The 27,752-nt window shown below is 35.2% G+C and overlaps 1 protein-coding gene and 1 long non-coding RNA gene across 3 annotated transcripts; one reads left to right on the top strand and one right to left on the bottom strand.

Annotated features, from left to right (window-relative positions):
- The first annotated feature begins 856 nt into the window (after positions 1–856).
- LOC140874522 (uncharacterized) lies at positions 857–1,558 on the top strand. The gene has a single exon (XM_073277821.1). It carries the CDS (start codon positions 857–859, stop codon positions 1,556–1,558), a length of 702 nt encoding a protein of 233 aa, XP_073133922.1.
- A 9,201-nt stretch (positions 1,559–10,759) lies between these two features.
- On the bottom strand, positions 10,760–14,497 carry LOC140875787 (uncharacterized). 2 transcript variants are annotated; one of them, XR_012148591.1, is made up of 7 exons: positions 14,228–14,497; positions 13,706–13,861; positions 13,439–13,569; positions 13,234–13,316; positions 12,604–12,667; positions 11,738–11,824; positions 10,760–11,009 (listed from the first exon to the last, which is right to left on the bottom strand). It is a non-coding gene; the product is annotated as an uncharacterized lncRNA (long non-coding RNA). The 2 variants fall into 2 exon arrangements; XR_012148592.1 differs by having other exon boundaries at positions 13,798–13,861.
- Positions 14,498–27,752: the final 13,255 nt, after the last annotated feature.

Here is a 27,752-nt window from a genome sequence, read left to right as displayed (position 1 = left end):
TTTTTTTTTTGGATCCGTTATTATTTTGGTATAGTTTTAAATTTTTATTGCATAAAAAATTATGGAACTGTATTAAATACGTAATTGGTTGAGATAATATATAAATTTTTTTAATTTTGATATGTTGGTGATGATTAAATTATATTTTTTTATTAAATAACTATTATTTTTAAAAAAAATTGACAGATTTATTTTTGTAAAATTAGCTCGGTGTTATATAAAGGTACCACTAAAGACCTCAATCTTTCTTTATACTAGGAGAAATACATGTGTGGTACAATACAGAAATATTATATATAATTTATAAAATAAATTTTTTAATTAATATGATTTGTTTTTTACTACTGCAACAGTGGTTAAAAAAATATCATGATAAAATAGTTGAAAGTGGGGTAGTGATTTTCAAATTTTACCCTTTATATATTTTTAATTTTAGTGAAAACAGTGGGGATATTTTTGTACAATCATTAAAATGATCAAAACAGTTATTATGTGATCCTCTTATATTATAATATTGTGTTGTATAGAAGTATATATATGATAATGATAATGACAATAATAATATTTTTGACGAGATAATGACAATAATAATTAACATATTATAGATAGCATAGATAAGATAATACAATAAGGATTTCTGTTGATGATATATTAATTTTTTTTATTAAGATTAAGATTAAGGAAGATAACATGAATGGTGGAGCCATGTGTTATCACACTCGGAATTGTAGCTCGGTTGGCGAGATTTTAAAAAAATTAAAATTTGACCCAAACTTTCAACAGTCAGAATATATGAATCAGCAATTGTGCGAAGATATATATTACTCAAAAAATAAAATAAAATCAAATCTCGGCCATGGCAGGCCGCAACAAACCTGACACCCGGTCCTCCGCCGTATACCCTCACGACGCCGCCCGCTATCATACCGATGACCGACAAAACCGACCCTTCCCCAGCTCCGCCCTGGACTACATGGCGATCTTAGTCATCGTGGCAGTTGCCTGCTTCGTGGTCTTATTCTTCACCCTCATGATCATGTCGGATCTTTACAAGCCACGGCTACCCCATCTCCGAGTGGATTCCTTCTCCGTCTCAAATTTCACGTCCATCGACGGATCCCGCATGTCATTCGTCGCTGAAATCCGGCTGACCGCACAGAATCCCAGCGGAAAAGTGTCCATCTCCTACGATCAGCACATGGTGGCTGCCATCTACTACAAATTCATGCTGCTTTCCCAGGCTACCCTTGCTCCCTTCTCACAGAAGCCAGAAAATAAGACTTCTCTAATGGTGAAGTTAGCAGCCGATGGTAACGACGTGGAGAAGTGGGTGATGGATGCGATCAATGGAGATATTGGACAGAATGGGAGAGTTCAATTCGATTTCGAGTTGGCTTCGTGGGTTAACTGGGACTCGAGTACAAGAGATTTCGTGAAGGCCTTTTGCGGAAATCTAACCGTTGCGATTCCGAGCGACCAGAGGCCCGGTGGCCTGATTCACCCGCCGGGACATTGTCGGGTTGGAAGAGGACCTGATGATGAGTTGGTTTTCAAATAATTAGAGCTATATATGCTTTTTTTTTTTTTTGCTTGCATGCACGTACGTGCAATTTTGGTTTTGTTTTCTACGATTTTTTTTTATTCTCAATTCAAATTATATATCCCTAGCTAAAACTCCCATATCTTCTTCCACCCAAATTTTAACAACTTGAGTTTATGAACGGTTCAGCTGAGTTAATTAACTGGGACTCCAAGATATAATGTAGAAGGCGTTTCGCCGAAATCTAGTGGTTGCCCGGCCATAATGTTGATTTCGGCTATTTTTTCGATGATTTTGTTAATTCTCGTGGCTTCATTGCGTGCATTTGATTTAATTAGGCAAGGCCGATTCCTAATTATTATATACTAATGAAAAATGCATAAGTCTCAGATCTTGGGTGTGTAAAAGAAAAAAAAAATTGAAAGCAAAAAGTGGGAGGTTTTTAGTAGGATAGTGAATAAAAATAGGTAATTATGCAAGTATTTTGGGGTGTCATCCAAGATAGTTATTATATCTTTTATATAGATTAAGAGGGTGTTTGGATAAGCTTATTAAAAAGAGCTTATAAGCTCCTAGAGTTTAAAAATTGTTTTATGAGCTTATAAGCTGTTAAAACTTATTTTAAAATAAGCTGTTAAAGTGTTTGGATAAACTTATTTTAAATAAATTAAAGATGTTGATGTGTTTGGTATTATAAGATCTTTTTATTGTCGAAATTATCAAAAAAGGTATAATTATATGAAAATAATGTTTCAAGTTACACATATATGAAAATAGTTTTAGAATAAACATATATTAAAAAATAAAATTGTTATAATATTTTTATTTTAGAAAAATTTATGTGATTTGGAATTTTTTTTAAAAAATAATATTTAATATTTAATGGGTGGAGGATATGATGAAGATTTATTAAAATATTTAAGGATATTTTAGAGAGATAAAATATTAAAATAAGATCTTTTTGAAAAAAGTACCTCACCCCTTACTTTTTTAAAAACAACTTATAAGCTGTCAAACAGCTTATTTTGACAGCTTATAAGCTGTTTCTAAAAAAAATTACCAAACAGATCCGGAGAGCTTTTAAGCTCTAAAACAGCATAAAAGCTGTTTTTAAGAGCTTAAAAGCTCTCCCAAACACCCTCTAACACTCAAATACAGGTGTTTCGTGCTTTATAGCCCATTTTTTTAACGAAAAATAAAAATAAATTGTAAAAATACAAAAATGACAGTTTCATATATAAATATGCACCGAAAAAAATATAACATTCCATAATTAAAGAGTTATCACAGGAATATTAATTTAATTTCTTGTGTTCATGAATGATTGATTATATTTGATACGTGGTAATTTAAATTACACAAAAAATATTATAAAATGATATCATGTGTCAATTTTCATAAGACTGATATCTTATTCAACTCAACAAATAAAAATATATTATTTTTTATGTCAAGTATTTTTCATTGTAGGTATTAGCCAAGTTGGGATCGGTTGTGTATGTAGAGGGAGGTAAATACACACTCTTAAATTTTCTTGAAAAAGCTTGACATGTTGAGTAAATGTTAAAGTTCTCAACTTTAGGCACTCAAATAAATTTAAAAGTGCAAAAATAGTTTGATAACATTCAATGAAGTTATGTACTCAAATCACAAATAAATCATCAAGATAAAAGAGAGTAAGAAACACAAGAGATATGAAAGTTCAAAGGTAGAATCTTTCTATGTTTCTCCTTCTTCCACTTAAAAAAGAATTAACTAGAAGACTTTGGTTTTACACACGTTATAACAACCCACTCTAATATCAGGACTTATCCAATTTCTAACTCAAAATTTCTAGTACACCATAAGATAAGACTACAGTTCTTATCAAAATATACAAAATATAATAAACACAATATCATAACATGTTTGAATCCTTAGATCCAAACTATCAAACTCTTCTTCACAAGATTTCTGTATGAAGCGATCGAGGATCTTGAAGAACCCTTGATTGATCCTTAAAGATATGATAACTTTCTGATAAGTGAGGGTTAATTTGAGCAAGGTTGATGGAAATTTTCTGAGTGCTCAAAGGCTAGTGAGATTGCTAGCTTGGTAAGCAATAGAAATTCAAATTGCAGAGATAAAGCTTCGGTTGTTTTTTCTCTTCAAGCAATCTCTATCTATAGTGACTTTTTCATAGAGACACTCAACGTTCATCTGAAGATTATTAATGCAAAAGCACTGTTGATTTGCCCTTTCTTGAAATTTAGCACGCTTAAATAAGTGTGAGATTTGGCTATTTCCAAATCTAGAAAGTAACGGTAGCAGATAGTCTCTGATCATAAGCTCATCAGTGAGCATTTTGGGAAAATGTTTTGATTTTATTCTGATCTTGTTGGTTGTGCATTTCTTGACAATATACTTTTTCTGAAAAGTGAAGACAACTTTGAGCAATTTGTATCTTGAATAAGAAGACCCTTAAAGTCATCGTGAAAATATGCTCATAATAGTGAACGGTCGAGGACTGTCTAGAGCATGCAAGTAGCTTTATATGTTGAGCAGACGAGTGACTTTCTTTTTTAGAGTGAATGGGTGAGTGCCAAGATTTTAGTGCAACCATGCAAGTGATTTTTCGGCAAGCACTTCATTTCTTAGGATCGGTTATATAAGCTGGACAATTAAAATCATTTAAATAATTAAACTTAAACTTTTAAAATCATTAAAACAAATACGTTGTATAATAAAATAATTTAAATAATTAAACTTAAAATATTAAAAGCATTAATTAAATAGTTAGTACAATAAAATCATTTAAAAAAATAATTAACATTTTGGTAACAAATAATTCAAATAAATAATTTAAATCTACATAAGGTGTTTAAATTGAGCATGAATAATTTTGTGTTCTTTGACATTGTTATGAGTGTGCAAGGTACAAAATTTGATGAGGAGAGTATAAGAGCAATCATCGGGTTGGATTCATTGAAATTATTGGATGACTTAGGTGATGAAGCTTGCAAGGAAAAAATACGAGGTATGTGTATTTTCAATAAAATTTTTAGCGTTAGTAATTTCTTGTTGTTCGGTGTAGGTAAATGGCAAGATTTGAGAACAAATTTTTTTGAAGAAGGAGAGTCTGATATGAATCTGGAAAGCCTACAAAGTGATCAAGATGTTAAGGATTCTATGAATTTGATAGAGTTGCCGAAAAGTCCAAAATCAAGGATCCAAGGCAAAAAGTTCAAAGAGGCGTGTCGAAGAGTCGTGATGATACTAGAAGTCGTGACGTTTCAAGAATTACCTAACGACTGGCCATCAAGACTAGAAGGACTTGGGATTCATGTCAACCAAGTTGGGGAGCTTGGAAATCAAGTTGGAGATCATTTCAATATGATTGAAGTGTTAGAAAATGAAGATTTTCAAGTCAAGACAGCGCCCCAGCTGTGAGGACCCGAATTCTAATCATCTATCAAAGCATAACATTTAAATAATCCACAGAGAGTCCGGACAAAAGGTAGAATTTTTTTTATTTTTAAAAAGGGCATGCACGGACCCCGTGCACCCTCCGTGCCCGGGTCCGTGCATTAATCTGTAGCCAAGGGTTCGGAGGCCACAAGATACATGGACCCCGTGCACCCTCCATGCATTGGTTCGTGCCAAACTAAAGCACTAAAAACCCAACTCTCTGTTTTGGGAACGGACTCCGTGCACCCTCCGTGCCCGGGTCCGTGCCTAGCTTTTCAAAGGCATAAACATAAAACCTCGGACAGAGTAGACCCGTACCCATGCACAGATGCAGGTCCGGGGTCCATGCATGTACAATATCGAAACATTACAAAGTGCGAAAGTACACGGACCCTCACCTGGACCTAGGCACGGGGTCCGTGCCCTGCTATTTTTCTGCAAAATAAAAGAACAGACATCAGTTCATGCAATCCAAAAACAACTCCAATACTCAAATATCAACATACAACATGCATAAATCCAATACATGATAGTTCTAAGCTGTACAATAATCGATCTAATAGAACATGCATCAATTATAAGTTTTACAATTCAAAATACAATCCAATGGAGTTCGAATACAAAGTTCGACTTCTAAACCAAGCCCTCACTTCTATCGTCAAAATCCCAGTCTAGTCATGCTGCCTCTGACTCGAACGTGTCCCACCTGTTGCCAAGCACACATACAAAGACAAAACAACAGCCGGATAAATCTTGTGAGAATACAATTCCCAGTAAAAGAGACAATAAAAGAAATATCAACTAATATATCAAAACATGATATATCAACAACCAGACATGCAATTTCACATAGTATATCCACAACATGAAAAACAATAACTCAATACGAATGCAATAAAATGCAATGCATGTCATTATGGTTCAAGATTATCTAATCCGATAATCAAAGGGAAATTCTTCTCTAATTGGGATCCGGAGGTAAAATATCACAACAATCACACCGACTCTCCCCTCGAGGTGGATGATGTATATTTCAATCCTCTAGACTCCGGAGCAACTATAGAGAGTTGATCGGTTATTGTAGTAATTCGCCTACCAATGCCACTCGACTATAATTCCCAGAACGTCTAATTCAAAAAGTTAATCAAGTCTTCCGGCTCAATATGAATGCAGTGCAAATCATAACTCATTCAAAAAAATTCAAGTAAGTCAATATCATGCAAGTATGTGATTTCATCGGAACACTCGAATCAATTCGGATTCGAGTAACTCATCTCATTCAAGTTTAAGTCATCTTATACCTTTTCATTTGGTTCGAAGTAGCTTCCAATCTTGATCAAGCTACAACAACAAGAATTCTAAATTAAAATTCATTCCAATCGTAAATTAACGATGAAGGTAACTCAATACCAAACCTCGATCAACTCTTCGATGATTCGAATTCTATGAACTCTGAACTCCACAATATTCAGTCAAATCTGTACGGACATAATACAATCCAATATCAATCCATAAAATTCAATAAAACTGAAATTCCAATAAATTCTCCAAAATCTGAAATTTCAAAGCGACGACATAACGACTATAATCTGATCAACCGAAAACCACAGACAGCAGTATATCGATCCAAAAAACTCATAACAAAAAAAAATTCAACCAAATCAACACAATACCAACAAATCTAAAAACCCAAACTTTCGAATTATGATTCCAAAATTTCTAACAAATCCGAACGTCGTTCTTTTTCCAATCCGACTTCGAATATACGCTCTATCTTAGCTCAAGAACAACATAACCAAATTTAAACAAATTCTGACAACATCCCAAAATCAAAGTATACTGGATCGAAGAAAAACTTATGGTAGAACATATCTCTCGCAGCCCTGATCGCAAATACACATTCGGAATAAAATTCTATCGGATGGATCGAGCAGAAACTGAAATCAGAAAGCTCAAAAGAGGTGTTTCTTTCTTCAATGGAGGTGTCGGTCGTGAAGAAGAGAGAAGGGAGGAAGAAGAAGACTTGGTCAATCCAAACAAGTTCAAGAATATATATTAAATCCCAATTTTTCACTTTGGTCCCTGAATTCTTCAAAAATTTCAAATCGGTTCCTGCTCAATATCAATTAAATCCTCAAATTCCCTAATCTTCGATTATCAATCTTAATGTCCTATAATCTTGAATAGACTAATTTTGGAGCGTTACAATTCTCCCCCTCTAAGAACTGATTTCGTCCTCGAAATCGAATACGATTCAATCTCAAAAGAGATAATATCAGAACTGAAAATAAAATTCTCATCACAGAAATAACTCTGGAAAAATTTCTGCTTCAAATCGGATTCTGTCTCTCAAACTGCTTCTTCAAATCCGTAACGGCTCAACTGCACTGTTACATTTAATTGGTCTATTTCGGAGCTGATTCAATTCCGATCTAAACTCTGAAACTGTCGTCCCAAGAAAGTCGGCATCTCATCAAATTCGGTCTCATCATCAAAAGAAATCTGGAAATTTCCGCAACAAGAGACGTGAAACACGTCGAGAAAACCAGAAAGAGACGGAACAAACACATGATTAAAGGCAAGATCGCCTACTAATCGGTCAATCTCGGAGATGATTTCTCTCTCTCGAATCAAACGAAATCACCGAAATAAGAATTCTTCTGAATTACTCGGTCTCCCTGATCAAAACATAGAGATTTTTGTCTGAAATTTGAATAATTCGTCTATCAGTCCTGAGCCATCGTTAATCTCGTCTGATAATTCTTCATCTATCCATCTAAACCTAGAATCAAATCTGTTCCCAAATCAGGTGACTCAGAGAAATAATTATCTCAATTCAAATGAGATTTTTAATTCTGCTCGTACAACTCATCGAAAGATGCCATCAAGATAATCATCTGATAACTGTTGTTGTACAAGATCTTCATAGGATTTAGACACTCATCAGCTAGTGCAAGAATCAAGCACCATACTCAAGATCTCCTCCTCCCTGGATCAGGGAGTTTCATACCCTCATCTAATTCGAACTACGGACCTCCAGGATAAGTACCATGATTTACCAATTTTGATACTAATTGAGCTTAAGAAATGGCATAAGCCGCTCAACCTCACCTAGCCGATCAGGCTATTCAGATATTGGGTCGGCCTAGCATCACAGCTCGGCAAAGCCTCTAAATTCAATTCGTCTATTTTGACTGTCCGTCGTTCCGAGGATATTAAACTACACTCATATGTAATCGAATAACGAAAGCCTCTCCGAAGACTATACCAAAAGAAAGAGTACATCAAATATCTCTGTCTGAAATGATCAAATTCGGTAAACCGAACAATCTGACAAGGTTCTGACTGAATATCTATCATCTGATCATGTTTGAGAATCATTCTGTATGGAAAACAGTAGCAAATTTCCTCAATTGGTCAATCAAACTCAGATATAATCTCAAACTCAGGCTGATCAGTAGCTTAGGGACAACATCCATCAAAAAGTAATCCCCTTTCCATTCTGAACAGAATAAACTGTACCACAGATCATCGGGTCGTCCTTTTCACTTATTCTAAAAGAACTGACTCTTCAATCATCGTATACCTTTCGATCATTTGAAAGAATACTAAATAGACCGCAATGTGCCAATCTCAAGATTTTTTGTCTCAATCAGAAACATCCGGCACAAAAAATGGTTGCTCACGATTAAGGCATTATCCCTGACCTGAAATTTAGATTGGTATCCCACTCTGATTCGTCTTCATCGAAATCTGAAAAAAAAAATCAAATCAGATTCGGAACGTTCTTGATCTTCTCAAACAATTCCGATTCGGTTTGGAATTAAAGTACTGATAGACCTCCTATCTGCTTCGTATTCTAAATCGGAAGTGCAGCAATCATCAATCAAGGAGAAATACCGATAGTAGATAAAATAAGAACAAATCTTTCGGCTCAGAGTATCAGCTGCTGCATTCCATTTCTTCAGATAGAATCAGATTCCACGGTCAGAGTCTTCATCAACTCTGTTCATCTTCTCTTTCACAAATTCAGTTGGACTGCAAAATCAAATACGTTGGACTTCAAGATCAGGAAAGATTACGGAATACTCCTAATTAGGAAAATAATGCCATATCTTCCAATCAATAAGATCGCTGCGAGCTCAAATTCCAGAATCAGACATTGAGTCTCGAGCGTCTTCTGCTGTCTCGATGCTCACAAAATAAGTTATCCTTCTGAACAAGAATATACCTCAAATCTCAATAAGAAGAAGTTCAATGCACTGAATATTATCAGTACAGAAAGGAATAAAGAATACCGAACGCTGATCAATCTCTTATTCAAACCAATAAGAACTTGTATCATAAGATCAAGTCCAGACAAAAAACATATTCCGCTGAGTAATTGGTTTCACAAACAATAAGAATCCCTCGATAAATCAGGGATAGAACCCATAAATCTTCAAATCTTAGTTAAGGAAGTTGATCTAGATAATTCAATATCAGCTCCGGTCTCGATTTGATCAACAGAAATTCCGGCTCCAAAGACAATATGGTCAAGAAAAGACAACTCGACCCAAGCATAATTCAGACGTCGATAGAATAGCACATAACTGCTCGACACACAAATCTGCAGACAACTCTCAAAGAATCTAAAAGATCAGTACAAATCTTCGAATGGATAAGAAATTCATCGATAATAATAATCACGAATTCATCTAAATATCTCTGGAAGATTCAGTTTCTAAAATTCATAATCACTGCAGGAGTGTTTGCCAACTCAAACGGCAAGACAAAATCCAAATCGACCATACTTCATTCTGAATCCGGTCTTAGGAAGATGATATTCTGATCCCAATTCCATGTTGAAGTCAATTTAAAGAATCGGAATAAAAACTGGAAGCTCATCTTGTTATAACATCGTCTGCAATTTCTATAACCATTGGTGCATCAACCAGATCAGGTTAAAATTCACGACATCATCTGAAAACATCTCGAATTCCTCCGCACATTTCTGTAATAAATGGTCATTCAACAGAACAAATATCAACAGAATCTTCGAATCAAGAATTCTTACCAGAGGATTTCCACTCGTCTAACTATTCAGATCTGAATATGACAAATTTCTGAAAATAATCATCGGTTGCCCTGTACTTGGTTAAACAGCTCAACATATAATAAAATCAAAATTTGATAACCTAAGTACAATAATACTGCCTAGTGCAATCTTATTCCTATCAAATCAAAGTTCAAAAGTCCGAATTAACCTCACCGCAAATATTCCTCCTCTCAGAAGCGAAGAAAATAACGATTAAGATATTCAGAATCTTAGAAGGCAGAAAAAGCATTATATTAAATCACTACAACAAAAAAGCTAAAAGACAAGGGTGAAAAACCGTTGTCAAAGGGGGGTTTAAAACCGATGTTAATGGCTATGTTGTTAAAGGTACGGTCATAAACAACGGTGAAAAACCGTTGTCTTAAATATTCAACGACAACGGTTTTTAACCCTTGTATTTTTGAAAATAAAACGTTGTCTTATATAAAAAATGACATCGGTTTTACAACAATTTTCCACCTTTGTCTTTGATCGTAATAGACAACATTTGTACAATGTTTTTTAACCGTTGTCTTTTATATGTTTAAAACGTTTAAAAACTGTTGTCTTTTAGTGTTTAAACCATTGTCTTTGATAAAATTTAACAACATTTTTGCAAAAAATTAAAACCGTTGTAAACCATTGTATTTTAGTTTAAATAAACAATCAATTTACAAAAACTAATTGCTCTCATATTTAAAACATCATAAAATGTGCATTAGTTGATCAAAACAACTTACAATTCCTACAAATTGATCATAATCTATCTAGTTTCGAGTAAATTAAGTTCAAAACATAAATTTAGATAAAATAATTGTGCTACAAGCCTTGTATTTCCATTGCCAAATACTTTCTGAAACAAGACATCACAAAAGCATTCACAAGCAAATCCTCCACTAACATTAGCCCATGTCCATCCAAACCTTTTTGTCTCTTTCGATAGGCCTACAATATAAAAGAGACAAATGCAAAAGTAAGAAACTTAATTATAATGGCAACAAAACTATGGAACTAAAGACGAAGTCCATTAATATAAGAATTATGTAAAAATGTCTAAACACCCAGAAAGGAAAGAAGAGCAAGAAGAAGAAGTTGTATCAAAAAGGGAAACATAAGAAATATTTGTAGAAGAGGCAGCACTTTTCGTAAAAAGTTCTTGCAAATGCTTGCATAAGCTCTTCTCTATGAGGATCTGTGAAGAAAACTTGAAAAGTACAAGTACTATATGCATCTAAAGTTGCTGCCATGGTTTTTTGTATCAAGAGAAATTGAATTCACAATCAAGGGACAATTAATCAAAGCTAAAAGGTAGAGAATATTAACCTGCTTTTTTTTTTTTTTTTTTTACCAAAACCAAAGAACATGTAAATTATTAAATCTGCAAAAGTTTCAAATTTCTAAACAAACAAAAGATCGAATCGGTTTTCGAATAAGCAGCCATGCATTTAATAGAACCTTTTTCAAGATCCACTCGAATCGGCATTTTTGGATATATCAATGCCTTGAACTAGATTAAATACCTTCCAAAACTCACCACTAACAAAGAACCAATAAATATCTTGAAAAGAAATCTAAATCTAAATCTGCATCCATCCATCTATTAATTTTTTTGATATACCAATGATCAAACACCGATTATTAAAAACTCAAAATTATGAAAGCCATGTATGTACCTAATCATAGATATGATCTTGTATGTATTCAGTCACCTCGGAGCGCACCTCATCAATTTCTTCCATAGTGTACTCTGCTTTCATGAACTGGGAACACTCACATGAGTTATATTATTAAAAACAAACCATTAATGAATTTCTAAAATTATATATATATATATATATATATATCATTCATATTGTTTAAGAGATATAACAATAGTACTATTGATAGTATTGAATCCCTCTCGATATTTGACACTTCCTCAGTAATCTGTTTCATAAATCTCATTACGTTATAACCACGTTGTTTAAAGTCTGGTTGTCTAGGAGCCTATAATAAAAATGTAAAATTATTAATTAATGAAAAATATACCTAAGGTTCAATGACAGGAAGAATCCAATGACAACTACACACAATCATATAATTAGTAAATCCCAAAATTCAATTGATAATCTATGCTTAGACATCCACTCTTTGTCCATTTTAGATATAACCAAGCATCCAGAAATAAGATAACACCTACCTTCAAAAAATTGTACATCATACAACAAGATATTAACACAATCTCAAGTACATAATAATAACAAAAACATCATAATCAATTACTTTATTTGGCCGAATTCTTGTAGTGAATAAGTAGTAACATATATCTCCAATTTTCTTAATTAACATTCTGATAACAAAGTAATAGTAAAACAAAACTAGCTCAACAGAAAAAAGGCCGGAACATATTTTTGGGACACATATTAGAGGAGATTAAATTTCTGTACTTTATAAAAAATGATCCAATTTTCATATGTTTACATAGAATGTAAAAAAAAAGAAGGGAATCATCTTGCACATTAAATAAGTGCATCACAAAAAATAATTTCAATTAACATACCTCGCGTAAAGTTCCTACAACTCCGATAAAATTCAAGTGTTCCACTTTATGCTAAATTAAGAACCTGCAGTGCACATGTCATGTTAACATATTGATGGAAAAGTGATATTGGAAATGGAAATAGAAATACATAAACACGAATAAACATGGATAATAATAAACTAATAACAAGAGAATAAAAGAGGGACACATCGAGGTACCGTGGGGAAGGTACCTAAATGTTTATTTCACTAATTAACATTTCTCATATGAATTTTTTAAATATTATTTCTAAAATAAGCTAAGTAAATTCCATTAAACTAACTGTATTTTTTAAAATATTTAATCTAAAGTTAATTTTACTTTATATATTAGATTTTAAATAAAATTTTCATTTATGGTAATTAATTTTTAGTATGAGAAATGAATTTTCGCAAAACAACAAAATATCTAATAAAATTTCATAGAGCCATCTCGAAATATTCCAAACTAATCCCTCGACCCTTTCTTATATATTGTTATTTCATATTTTTGGTGGTAAATATAGAAAAAAGTTGATAAATTATAAATTCTAATTTACGTACTAATTACTTTATGAAAACACTTAGAATCAAAATAAATAAATGAAAAATATACATGGCCAATTATCACCTCCGTCTTTCTCTGCCTCGTCTGGACGATAAAATCTCTGTGTTGTTACCATTATAGCTTTCATCGAATGCCTGATAAATTTCCTGTGCACAAAACGAAGTGAAAATTTATTCAAAGGCCACAAGGAAGCCACCGAGGACAGCATATATTCTTTCCTATAATTCAGGAAGAAAACGACTTTACTAGAAGAAACATACTTAACAACCTGATATTCACGACCGCTTCATGTTAATGGACAAAGATGAAACGTCTCAAAGCTTTGCCAATATCACAACAAAACCCACGAGAGATTTAAAAGGATTACCACATATCACTCCATAAGCTCTCCAATAACATCTGTTTTTACTCAATCAATATTTTTACAAATTAGTTCAAGAGAAAAATAAAAAAGAACTTAGGTTGACTTGAACCAACAGATCGAATAAGCTGAAATTCATCTATAACCAAATTACAATGGCAAAAAGAATATTACCAACATGACATTCTCAAACATTTCTCTTAGGCACTTTCCACATGACCATGTTCTCAGTGAAAGCTTAACTCACACGTGAAAAGAGAACTTGCCTTAACTATTGCCACACGAGGCTTCTGATTCTTTTTTCTCAGGAACTAAAAGAACATGATCCTCCTACAAATAAGTAAAAAATAGTGTGAATATGCGGAAAGACATATTTTTTGAGACTTCAAACAACTATGACACCAAGGAGAGTTCCATCCTGGAATTCAAAAAGAATCCAATATCCAAGAGCGCTGGAACTTGGCCCATAGACTCAGTTCTTCATTCACCGATACATATAAAAAAATTAAAAATATAGAAAAAAATTAAACTCTATCAAAATTAAAATAAACTAGCAAGCGGAAACCCACTAATATTATCCGCCAATTACTCCATCGGACAAAAGAAACAATACCCATAAAACTGTGATGAATTAAAAATAATGAAGAGAAAATCATACAAGAAGCAAAAGTATACACGTAAAAGGAGAAAACCCACCACATCACGAAGCTCCCGAGCATCCACAACGTATGCATCATTTTGCCGCCGTTGGATTGGAGAGAATAAGCTTCGATCGATGTTTACAAACGTACGAGCAACAAAAAGGGAAAAGCTAAGAGATAATCGATCGATATAGAAAATAGAAAGCTGGCTGAGAATCGATTCAAGAAAAAAGGGCAGAAACATAGAATCGATCTCAGCACAAGCAGCGAAGGGGGAGCTAAAGATGAAGGGCGATAGATTTAGGGCTAGCCATGGGAAAGTTTGCCGATCCCCAATTAGAGTACTTGTAAATATTTGTGGGGGAAAAAGGTCAACGATATTATTATATTTTAAATCTTTTGTTTTTTTTTAAAAAATATTAAAAATCCTAAAAGACAACACACAAACACAACGCTTTAGAATAACCGTTGTCTATTTTTAAAAAAAAACAGGCTCATAGACAACGGTTTTTAAAAACCGTTGTCGTAGAGCATAAACATCGGTTATGATTAAACCGTTGTCTTTAATTTAAAAAAAGCGCTCATTAACAACGGTTTTTTTAAAAACCGTTGTTATAGGCTTAAACACAACGGTTTTCTATAAAACCGTTGTCTTTAGAGTGATGTGTATTGCCAGTTTTCTTGTAGTGAATTATCAATAAGAAAGCAAAGGTTGCACCAGTAATTATAAGAATAAAAGCAGAAGAGCAAAATCAAAGGTTACCTGCTGTGTCATCGGTAGGTGCAGCCTGAGTCTGAGGATCCTCATGAAGAGCAAAGACCAAGGCTTGTTGCCTCAGAGGTTGATTCAAATTCTGATTACTTTCCCAAAGATTATGTTGTTGTGGCTGAAAAGAGTGAACGTTCTGAGATCACTCAGAACCTCGCTGAGGACAAATCCTAGCATAGTTTCCGGGCTGATGACAAATATGACAGCTTCCATGAATTCCATGACACATATCACTGAGGTGCCGACGCCCACAGCTGCTGCAAGATATGCCAAAAGATCCTGAGCTCTTTCCTGAACCAAACTGATTCGAGTCACTGGAGCTAGAAGAACTGCTCCCAGGCTTCTTGAATTGTTTACCCTTCGGTTGAAGGTGTTCTCTAAAGTTACTCCCTCTATATCATGTCGAATGTTGAAACGGAATCTGTTAAAGAAATTCTGATCTAAAAAGACTCCACAAAATGACCGAACCTTGATTCTCTAAATCTTTCTTCTTCGATATCCACCAAATTTTCGCAATACCTTGCAGTTGGTACACAACTAACCGAATTCGTTGGTCATCGGTGTATCCTAGAGAATCAAACAACTGATCAATCTCTTCCAACTAGGTTTCAGAGCCAATAACATTCTCAGTACTTCTCAGAGTCGGTGGGTTAAACGACTGAAACCTCATCAGTAAAGCTTCCATCGGTGTCGGAGTGGCATCCATTCTCTCAGTCGCAGAACAATTCTGTTTGATCTGGGTTCGCTACTAAATGTTTCCTGTTCAAAATTCATCGAGGAAACATATATCATATTCAAGAGAATTAGGGCACAAATATCTCAATTCAACAATATTGTTTCCCTAATATTTTTTCAAAATTCATTCCATATCAGGAATAATTAAATCCACAATTCTAATATATCATGCTTTAATATTTAAATCACATAATACTGTAATTCAAATAGTTCATGGAATAATAAAGCATGCTCGCATGACATTTAAATAATCATTTAAATAATTCAATCACATGCGAGAATTCAATCCAAGCGGACTCGATCCACCCCGCTCACTTCTAATTCAATCCAAGATCTTATCTCTCTGATACCACTTAATGAGAGGACCATGATTCTAATCATCTATCAAAGCATAACATTTAAATAATCCACAGACATTCCGTACAAAAGGTAGAATTTTTTTTTAAAAAATGGCATGCACGGACCCCATGCACCCTCCGTGCCCGGGTCCGTGCATTAATTTGTAGCCAAGGGTTTGGAGGTCACAAAATACACGGACCCCGTGCACCCTCCGTGCATTGTTCCGTGCCAAACTAAAACACTAATAACCCAACTCTTTGTTTTGGGCACGGTCTCCGTGCACCCTCAGTTCCCGGGTTCGTGCCTAGCTTTTCAAAGACATAAACATAAAACCTCAGACATAGTACACCCGAACCCATGCACGGATGCAGGTCAGGGGTCCATGCATGTAAAATATCAAAACATCACAAAGTGCGAACGTACACGGACCCTCACTTGGACCTAGGCACAGGGTCCGTGCCCTGCTATTTTTCTGGAAAAAAAAAATAGACAGCAGTTCATGCAATCCAAAAACAACTCCAATACTCAAATCTCAACATACAACATGCATAAATCCAATACATGATAGTTCTAAGTTGTACAATAATCGATCTAGTGGAACATGCATCAATTCTAAGTTCTACTATTCAAAATACAATCCAAAGGAGTTCGAATACAAAGTTCGACTTCTAAACCAAACCCTCACTTCTATCATCAAAATCCCAGTCTAGTCATGATGCTTCTAGCTCGAAACTATCCCACCGGTTGCCAAGCACACATACAAAGACAAGACAACAGCCGGATAAATCCGGTGAGAATATAATTCCCAGTAAAAAAGACAATATAGACAATATCAACTAATATATCAAAACATGATATATCAACAACCAGACATGCAATTTCACGTAGTATAGCAACAACATGAAAAACAATAACTCAATATGAATGCAATAAAATGCAATGCATGTCATTAAGGTTCAAGATTATCTATTCCGATAATCAAAGGGAAATTCTTCTCTAATTGGGATCCTGAGGTAAAATATCACAACAATCACACCGACTCTCCCCTCGAGGTGGATGATGTATATTTCAATCCTCTAGACTTCGGAGCAACTATAGAGAGTTGATCAGTCATTGTAGTAATTCGCCTACCATTGTCACTTGACTATAATTCCCAGAACGTCTAATTCAAAAAGATAATCAAATCTTCCGGCTCAATATGAATGTAGTGCAAATCATAACTCATTCAAATAAATTCAAGTAAGTCAATTATCATGCAAGTATGTGATTTCTTCGGAACACTCAAATCAAGTCGGATTCGAGTAACTCGTCTCATTCAAGTTTAAGTCGTCTTATACCTTTTTCTTTGGTTCGAAGTAGCTTCCAATCTTGATCAAGCTAAAACAACAAGAATTCTTTATCAAAATTATATTCCAATCGTAAATTAACGATGAAGGTAACTCAATACCAAAACTCGATCAATTCTTCGACGATTCGAATTCTATGAACTCTGAACTCCACAATATTCAGTCAAATCTGTACGGACATAATACAATCCAATATCAATCCATACAATTCAAAATAAAACCAAAATTCCAATAAATTCTCCAAAATCTGAAAATTCAAACCGATGGCATAACAGCTATAATCTGATCAACCGAAAACCACAGACCACAGTATATCGATCCAAACAACTCATAACAAAAAAAAATTCAACCAAATCAACACAATACCAAAAAATCTAAAAACCCAAACTTTTGAATTATGCTTCCAAAATTCCTAACAAATCTGAATGTCGTTCTTTTTCCAATCCAACTTCGAATATACGCTCTATCTTAGCTCAAGAACAACATAACCAAATTTAAACAAATTCTGACAACATCCCAAAATCAAAGTATATTGGAACGAAGAAAAACTTACGGTAGAACGTATCTCTCGCAGTCGTGATCGCATATACACCTTCAGATTAAAATTCTATCGGATGGATCGAGCAGAAACTGAAATCAGAAAGCTCAAAAGAGGTGTTTCTTTCTTCAATAGAGGTGTCGGCCTTGAAGAAGAGAGAAGGGAGGAAGAAGAAGACTTGGTCAATCCAAACAAGTTCAAGAATATATATTAAATCCCAATTTTTCACTTTGGTCCCTGAATTCTTCAAAAATTGCAAATTGGTCCCTGCTCAAATATCAATTAAATCCTCATTCATTAATCTCCGATTATCAATCTTAATCTCCTATAATCTCGAATAGGCTAATTTTGGAGCGTTACAATTCTCTTCCTCTAAGAACTGATTTCGTCCTCGAAATCGAATACAGTTCAATCTCAAAAGAGTTATATCAGAACTGCAAATAAAATTCTCAGCACAGAAATAACTCTGGAAAAATTTATGCTTCAAATCGGATTCTGTCTCTCAAACTGCTTCTTCAAATCCGTAACGGATCAACTGCACTGTTACACTTAATCGGTCTGTTTCGGAGCTGATTCAATTCAGATCTAAACTCTGAAATGGTCGTCTCAAGAAAGTCGGCATCTCATCAAATTTGGTCTCATCATCAAAAGAAATCTGGAAATTTCCGCAACAAGAGACGTGAAACACGTCGAGAAAACCAGAAAGAGACGGAACAAACACATGATTAAAGGCAAGATCGCCTATCTTCTTCAGAATCACCTACTAATCGGTCAATCTCGAAGATGATTTCTCTCTCTCGAATCAAACAAAATCACCAAAAGAAGAATTCTTCTGAATTACTCGGTCTCCCTAATCAAAACACAGAGATTTGTGTCTGAAATTTGAATAATTCGTCTATCGGTCCTGAGCCATCGTTAATCTCGTCTGATAATTCTTCATCTATCCATCTAGACCTCGAATCAAATCTGGTCCCAAATCAGGTGACTTAGAGAAATAATCATCTCAATTCAAATGAGATTTTTAATTCTGCTCGTACAACTCATCGAAAGATGCCATAAATATAATCATCTAATAGCTGTTGTTGTACAAGATCTTCATAGGATTTAGCGACACTCGTCAGCTAGTGCCACAATCAAGCACCATACTCAAGATCTCCTCCTCCCTGGATCAGGGAGTTTCATACCCTCATCTAATTCAAACTACGGACCTCCAGGATAAGTACCATGATTTACCAATTCTGATACTAATTGAGCTTAAGAAATGGCATAAGCCACTCACCCTCACCTAGCCGATCAGGCTATTCAGACATTGGGTCGGTCGAGCATCACAGCTCGGCAAAGCCTCTAAATTCAATTCGTCTGTTCTGACTGTCCGTCGTATTGAGGATATTAAACTATACTCAGATGTAATTGAATAACAAAAGCCTCTCCGAAGAATATACCAAAAGAAAAAGTACATCAAATATCTCTGTCTAAAATGATCAAATTCGGTAAACCGAACAATTTGACAAGGTTCTGACTGAATATCTATCATCTGATCATGTTTGATAATCATTCTATATGGAAAACAGTAGCAGATTTCCTCAATCGGTCAATCAAACTCAGATATAATCTCAAACTCAGGCTGATCAGTAGCTTAGGGACAACATCCATAAAAAAGTAATCCCCTTTCCATTCTGAACAGAATAAACTGTACCACAGACCATCGGGTCGTCCTATCTCTTCTTCTAAAAGAACTGACTCTTCAATCATCGTATACCTTTTGATCATCTGAAGGAATACTGAATAGACTGCAATGTGCCAATCTCAAGATTTTCTATCTCAATCAGAAGCATTCGGCACAACAAACGATTGCTCACGATTAAGGCATTATCCTTGACCTGAAATTCAAATTGGTATCCCACTCTGATTCGTCTTCATTGAAATCTGAAAAAAAAAATCAAATAAGATTCGGTACGTTCTTGATCTTCTCTAACAATTCCGATTCTGTTTGGAATTAAAGTACTGATAGACCTCCTATCTGCTTCGAATTCTAAATCAGAAGTGCAGCAATCATCAATCAAGGAGAAATACCGATAGTAGATAAAATAAGAACAGATCTTTCGGCTCAGAGTATCAGCTGCTGCATTCCATTTCTTCAGATAGAATCAGATTCCACGGTCAGAGTATTTAGCAACTCTGTTCATCTTCTCTTTCTCAAATTCAGTTGGACTGCGAAATCAAATACTTCGGACTTCAAGATCAGGAAAGATTACGGAATACTCCTCATTAGGAAAATAATGCCTAATCTTCCAATCATTAAGATCGCTGCGAGCTCAAAATCCAGAATCAAACATTGATTCTCGAGCGTCTTCAGCTGTCTCGATGCTCACAAAATAAGTGATCCTTCTGGACAAGAATATACCTCAAATCTCAATAAGAAGAAGTTCAATGCACTGAATATTATCAGTACAGAAAGGAATAAAGAATACCGAACGCTGCTCAATCTCTTCTTCAAATCAATAAGAACTGGTATCTTAAGATCAAGTCCAGACAGAAAACATATTCCGCTGAGTAATTGGTTTCACAAACAATAAGAATCCCTTGATAAATCAGGGATAAAACCCATAAATCTTCAAATCTTAGGTAAGGAAGTCGATTTAGATAATTCCATATCAGCTCCGGTCTCGATTTGATCAACATAAATTCCGGCTCCAAAGACATGATGGTCGAGAAAAGACAACTCGATCCAATCATAATTCAGACGTCGATAGAATAGCACATAACTGCTCGGCACGCAAATCTGCATACAACTCTCAAAGAATCTGAAAGATCAGTACAACTCTTCGAATGGATAAGAAATTCATCGATAAGAATAATCACGAATTCATCTAAATATCTCTGGAAGATTAGGATTCTAAAATTCATAATCACTGCAGGAGCGTTTGCCAACTCAAATGGCAAGACAAAATCCAAAGCGACCATTCTTCGTTCTGAGTCCGGTCTTAGGAAGATGATATTCTGATCCAAATTCCATGTTGAAGTCAATTTAAAGAATCGTTAATCAAAACTGGAAGCTCATCCTATTATAACATCGTCTGCAATTTCTATAACCATTGGTGAATCAACCAGATCGGTTTAAAATTCAGGACATCAACTAAAAACATCTCGAATTTCTCCGCACATTTCTGTAATAAACGGTCATGAAACATAACAAATATAAACAGAATCTTCGAATCAAGAATTCTTACCAGAGGATTTCCACTCGTCTAACTATTCAGATCTAAATATGACAAATTTCTGAAAATATTCATCGGTTGCCCTGTACTTGGTTAAACAGCTCAACGGATAATAAAATCAAAAGCTGATAACTTAAGTACAATACTGCCTAGTTCAATCTTATTCCTATCAAATCAAAGTTCATAAGCCCGAATTAACCTCATCGCAAATATTCCTCCTCTCAGAAGCGAAGAAAATAACGACTAAGATATTCAGAAGCTCAGAAGGCAGAAAAAAGCATTATATTAAATTATCAATAAGAATGCAAAGGTTGCACCAGTAATTATCAGAATAAGGACAGAAGACCAAAATCAACGGTTACCTGCTGTGTCATCAGTAGGTGCAGCCTGAGTCTGAGGATACTCATGAAGAGCAAATACCAAGGCCTGTTGCCTCAAAGGTTGATTCAAATTTTGATTACTTTCCCAAAGATTCTGTTGTGGTGGCTGAAAAGAGTGAACGTTCTGAGATCGCTCAGAACCTTGCTGAGGACAAATCCTAGCATAGTTTCCAGTCTGATGACAGATATGATAGCTTCCATGAATTCCATGACACTGATCACTGAGGTGCCGACCCCCACAGCTGCTGCAAGATATGCCAAAAGATCCTGAGCTCTTTCCTGAACCAAACTGCTTCGAGTCAATGGAACTAGAAGAACTGCTCCCAGACTTATTGAATTGTTTACCCTTCGGTTGAAGGTGTTCTCTAAAGTTACTCCCTCTATATCATGTTGAATGTCAAAACGGAATCAGTCGAAGAAATTCGGATCTAAACAGACTCCACAAAATGGCCGAACCTTGATTCTCTAAAGCTTTCTTCTTCGTTATCCACCAACTTTTCGCAATACCTTGCAGTTGGTACATAACTAACCGAATTTGTCGGTCATCGGTGTATCCTAGAGAATTAAACAACTGATCAATCTCTTCCAACCAGGTTTCACAGCCAATAGCATTCTCAGTACTCCTCAGAGTCGGCGGGTTAAACGACTGAAACCTCATCATTAAAGCTTCCATCGGTGTCGGAGTGACATCCATTCTCTCAGTCGCAGAACAATTCTGTTTGATCCGGGTTTGCTATTGAATGTTTCCTGTTCAAAATTCATCGAGGAAACATATCTCATATTCAAGAGAATTAGGGCACAAATATCTCAATTCAACAATCTCGTGTCCCTAATCTCTGTTCAAAATTCATTCCATATCAGGAATAATTAAATCCTCAATTCTAATATATCATGCTTTAATATTTAAATCACATAATCCTGTAATTCAAATAGTTCATGGAATAATAAAGCATGCTCGCATGACATTTAAATAATCATTTAAATAATTCAATCACATGCGAGAATTCAATCCAAGCGGACTCGATCTACCCCGCTCACTTCTAATTCAATCCAAGATCTTATCTCTATGATACTACTTAATGTGAGGACCAGGATTCTAATCATCTATCAAAGCATAACATTTAAATAATCTACAGAGATTCCGGACAAAAGGTAGAATTTTTTTTTAAAAAGGGCATGCATGGACCCCGTGCACCCTCCATGCCCGGGTCCATCCATTAATCTGTAGCCAAGAGTTCGGAGGCCACAAAATACACGGACCCCGTGCACCCTCCGTGCATTGGTCCATGCCAAACTCAAACACTAAAAACCCAACTCTTTGTTTTGGGCACGGACTCCATGCACCCTCCGTTCCCGGGTCCTTGCCTAGCTTTTCAAAGACATAAACATAAAACCTCAGACATAGTACACCCGGACCCATGCACGGATCCAGGTCAGGGGTCCGTTCATGTACAATATCGAAACATTACAAAGTGCGAAGATACACGGACCCTCACCCAGACCTAGGCACAGGGTCCGTGCCCTGTTATTTTTTTGGAAAAAAAAAAAAGAACAGACAACAGTTCATGCAATCCAAAAACAACTCCAATACTCAAATCTCAACATACAACATGCATAAATCCAATACATGATAGTTATAAATTGTACAATAATCGATCTAGTAGAACATACATCATTTCTAAGTTCTACAATTCAAAATACAATCCAAAGGAGTTCGAATACAAATTTCTACTTCTAAACCAAGCCTTCACTTCTATCGTCAAAATCCCAGTCTAGTCATGATGCTTCTGGCTCGAACCTATCCCACCTGTTTCCAAGCACACATACAAAGACAAGACAAAAACCGAATAAATCCAGTGAGAATACAATTTCCAGTAAAAAAAAATAATACAAGCAATATCAACTAATATATCAAAACATGATATATCAACAACCAGACATGCAATTTCACGTAGTATATCAACAACATGAAAAAAAAAACTCAATATGAATGCAATAAAATGCAATGCATGTCATTAAGGTTCAAGATTATCTATTCCGATAATCAAAGGGAAATTCTTCTCTAATTGGGATCCTGAGGTAAAATATCAAAACAATCACACCGACTCTCCCCTCGAGGTGGATGATGTATATTTCAATCCTCTAGACTTCGGAGCAACTATAGAGAGTTGATCAGTCATTGTAGTAATTCGCCTACCATTGTCACTTGACTATAATTCCCAGAACGTCTAATTCAAAAAGATAATCAAATCTTCCGGCTCAATATGAATGTAGTGCAAATCATAACTCATTCAAATAAATTCAAGTAAGTCAATTATCATGCAAGTATGTGATTTCTTCGGAACACTCAAATCAAGTCGGATTCGAGTAACTCGTCTCATTCAAGTTTAAGTCGTCTTATACCTTTTTCTTTGGTTCGAAGTAGCTTCCAATCTTGATCAAGCTAAAACAACAAGAATTCTTTATCAAAATTATATTCCAATCGTAAATTAACGATGAAGGTAACTCAATACCAAAACTCGATCAATTATTCAACGATTCGAATTCTATGAACTCTGAACTCCACAATATTCAGTAAAATCTGTACGGACATAATACAATCCAATATCAATCCATACAATTCAAAATAAAACCAAAATTCCAATAAATTCTCCAAAATCTGAAAATTCAAACCGATGGCATAACAGCTATAATCTGATCAACCGAAAACCACAGACCACAGTATATCGATCCAAACAACTCATAACAAAAAAAAATTCAACCAAATCAACACAATACCAAAAAATCTAAAAACCCAAACTTTTGAATTATGCTTCCAAAATTCCTAACAAATCTGAACGTCGTTCTTTTTCCAATCCGACTTCGAATATACGCTCTATCTTAGCTCAAGAACAACATAACCAAATTTAAACAAATTCTGACAACATCCCAAAATCAAAGTATATTGGATCGAAGAAAAACTTACGGTAGAACGTATCTCTTGCAGTCGTGATCGCATATACACCTTCAGATTAAAATTCTATCGGATGGATCGAGCAGAAACTGAAATCAGAAAGCTCAAAAAAGGTGTTTCTTTCTTCAATAGAGGTGTCGGCCTTGAAGAAGGGAGAAGGGAGGAAGAAGAAGACTTGGTCAATCCAAACAAGTTCAAGAATATATATTAAATCCCAATTTTTCACTTTGGTCCCTGAATTCTTCAAAAATTGCAAATTGGTCCCTGCTCAAATATCAATTAAATCCTCATTCATTAATCTCCGATTATCAATCTTAATCTCCTATAATCTCGAATAGGCTAATTTTGGAGCGTTACAATTCTCTCCCTCTAAGAACTGATTTCGTCCTCGAAATCGAATACAGTTCAATCTCAAAAGAGTTATATCAGAACTGCAAATAAAATTCTCAGCACAGAAATAACTCTGGAAAAATTTATGCTTCAAATCGGATTCTGTCTCTCAAACTGCTTCTTCAAATCCGTAACGGATCAACTGCACTGTTACACTTAATCGGTCTGTTTCGGAGCTGATTCAATTCAGATCTAAACTCTGAAATGGTCGTCTCAAGAAAGTCGGCATCTCATCAAATTTGGTCTCATCATCAAAAGAAATCTGGAAATTTCCGCAACAAGAGACGTGAAACACGTCGAGAAAACCAGAAAGAGACGGAACAAACACATGATTAAAGGCAAGATCGCCTATCTTATTCAGAATCACCTACTAATCGGTCAATCTCGAAGACGATTTCTCTCTCTCGAATCAAACAAAATCACCAAAAGAAGAATTCTTCTGAATTACTCGGTCTCCCTGATCAAAACACAGAGATTTGCGTCTGAAATTTGAATAATTCGTCTATCGGTCCTGAGCCATCGTTAATCTCGTCTCATAATTCTTCATCTATCCATCTAGACCTCGAATCAAATCTGGTCCCAAATCAGGTGACTTAGAGAAATAATCATCTCAATTCAAATGAGATTTTTAATTCTGCTCGTACAACTCATCGAAAGATGCCATAAATATAATCATCTAATAGGTGTTGTTGTACAAGATCTTCATAGGATTTAGCGACACTCGTCAGCTAGTGCCACAATCAAGCACCATACTCAAGATCTCCTCCTCCCTGGATCAGGAAGTTTCATACCCTCATCTAATTCGAACTACGGACCTCCAGGATAAGTACCATGATTTACCAATTCTGATACAAAATTGAGCTTAAGAAATGGCATAAGCCACTCACCCTCACCTAGACGATCAGGCTATTCAGACATTGGGTCGGTCGAGCATCACAGCTCGGCAAAGCCTCTAAATTCAATTCGTTTGTTCTGATTGTCCGTCGTACTGAGGATATTAAACTATACTCAGATGTAATCGAATAACAAAAGCCTCTCCGAAGACTATACCAAAAGAAAAAGTACATCAAATATCTCTGTCTAAAATGATCAAATTCGGTAAACCGAACAATTTGACAAGGTTCTGACTGAATATCTATCATCTGATCATGTTTGATAATCATTCTGTATGGAAAACAGTAGCAGATTTCCTCAATTGGTCAATCAAACTCAGATATAATCTCAAACTCAGGCTGATCAGTAGCTTAGGGACAACATCCATAAAAAAGTAATCCCCTTTCCATTCTGAACAGAATAAACTGTACCACAGACCATCGGGTCGTCCTATCTCTTCTTCTAAAAGAACTGACTCTTCAATCATCGTATACCTTTTGATCATCTGAAAGAATACTGAATAGACTGCAATGTGCCAATCTCAAGATTTTCTGTCTCAATCAGAAACATCTGGCACAACAAACGATTGCTCACGATTAAGGCATTATCCTTGACTTGAAATTCAAATTGGTATCCCACTCTGATTCGTCTTCATTGAAATCTGAAAAAAAATCAAATAAGATTCGGTACGTTCTTGATCTTCTAAAACAATTCCGATTTTGTTTGGAATTAAAGTACTGATAGACCTCCTATCTGCTTCGAATTCTAAATCGGAAGTGCAGCAATCATCAATCAAGGAGAAATACCGATAGTAGATAAAATAAGAACAGATCTTTTGGCTCAGAGTATCAGCTGTTGCATTCCCTTTCTTCAGATAGAATCAGACTCCACGGTCAGAGTATTTAGCAACTCTGTTCATCTTCTCTTTCTCAAATTCAGTTGGACTGCGAAATCAAATACTTCGGACTTCAAGATTAGGAAAGATTACGGAATACTCCTCATTAGGAAAATAATGCCTGATCTTCCAATCAATAAGATCGCTGCGAGCTCAAAATCCAGAATCAAACATTGATTCTCGAGCGTCTTCAGCTGTCTCGATGCTCACAAAATAAGTGATCCTTCTGGACAAGAATATACCTCAAATCTCAATAAGAAGAAGTTCAATGCACTGAATATTATCAGTACAGAAAGGAATAAAGAATACCGAACGCTGCTCAATCTCTTCTTCATATCAATAAGAACTGGTATCTTAAGATCAAGTCCAGACAAAAAACATATTCCGCTGAGTAATTGGTTTCACAAACAATAAGAATCCCTTGATAAATCAGGGATAAACCCCATAAATCTTCAAATCTTAGGTAAGGAAGTCGATTTAGATAATTCCATATCAGCTCCGGTCTCGATTTGATCAACATAAATTCCGGCTCCAAAGACATGATGGTCGAGAAAAGACAACTCGATCCAATCATAATTCAGACGTCGATAGAATAGCACATAACTGCTCGGCACGCAAATCTGCAGACAACTCTCAAAGAATCTGAAAGATCAGTACAACTCTTCGAATGGATAAGAAATTCATCGATAAGAATAATCACGAATTCATCTAAATATCTCTGGAAGATTAGGATTCTAAAATTCATAATCACTGCAGGAGCGTTTGCCAACTCAAATGGCAAGACAAAATCCAAAGCGACCATTCTTCGTTCTGAGTCCGGTCTTAGGAAGATGATATTCTGATCCAAATTCCATGTTGAAGTCAATTTAAAGAATCGTTAATCAAAACTGGAAGCTCATCCTATTATAACATCGTCTGCAATTTCTATAACCATTGGTGAATCAACCAGATCGGTTTAAAATTCAGGACATCAACTAAAAACATCTCGAATTTCTCCGCACATTTCTGTAATAAACGGTCATGCAACATAACAAATATAAACATAATCTTCGAATCAAGAATTCTTACCAGAGGATTTCCACTCGTCTAACTATTCAGATCTAAATATGACAAATTTCTGAAAATATTCATCAGTTGCCCTGTA

This window comes from Henckelia pumila, chromosome 1, assembly GCF_033568475.1.
Source record: "Henckelia pumila isolate YLH828 chromosome 1, ASM3356847v2, whole genome shotgun sequence".
NCBI classification, from domain to species: Eukaryota; Viridiplantae; Streptophyta; class Magnoliopsida; order Lamiales; family Gesneriaceae; genus Henckelia; species Henckelia pumila.
The sequence above is the reverse complement of the archived record's forward strand: the minus strand, read 5'-3'. Positions and strand labels throughout refer to the sequence as shown.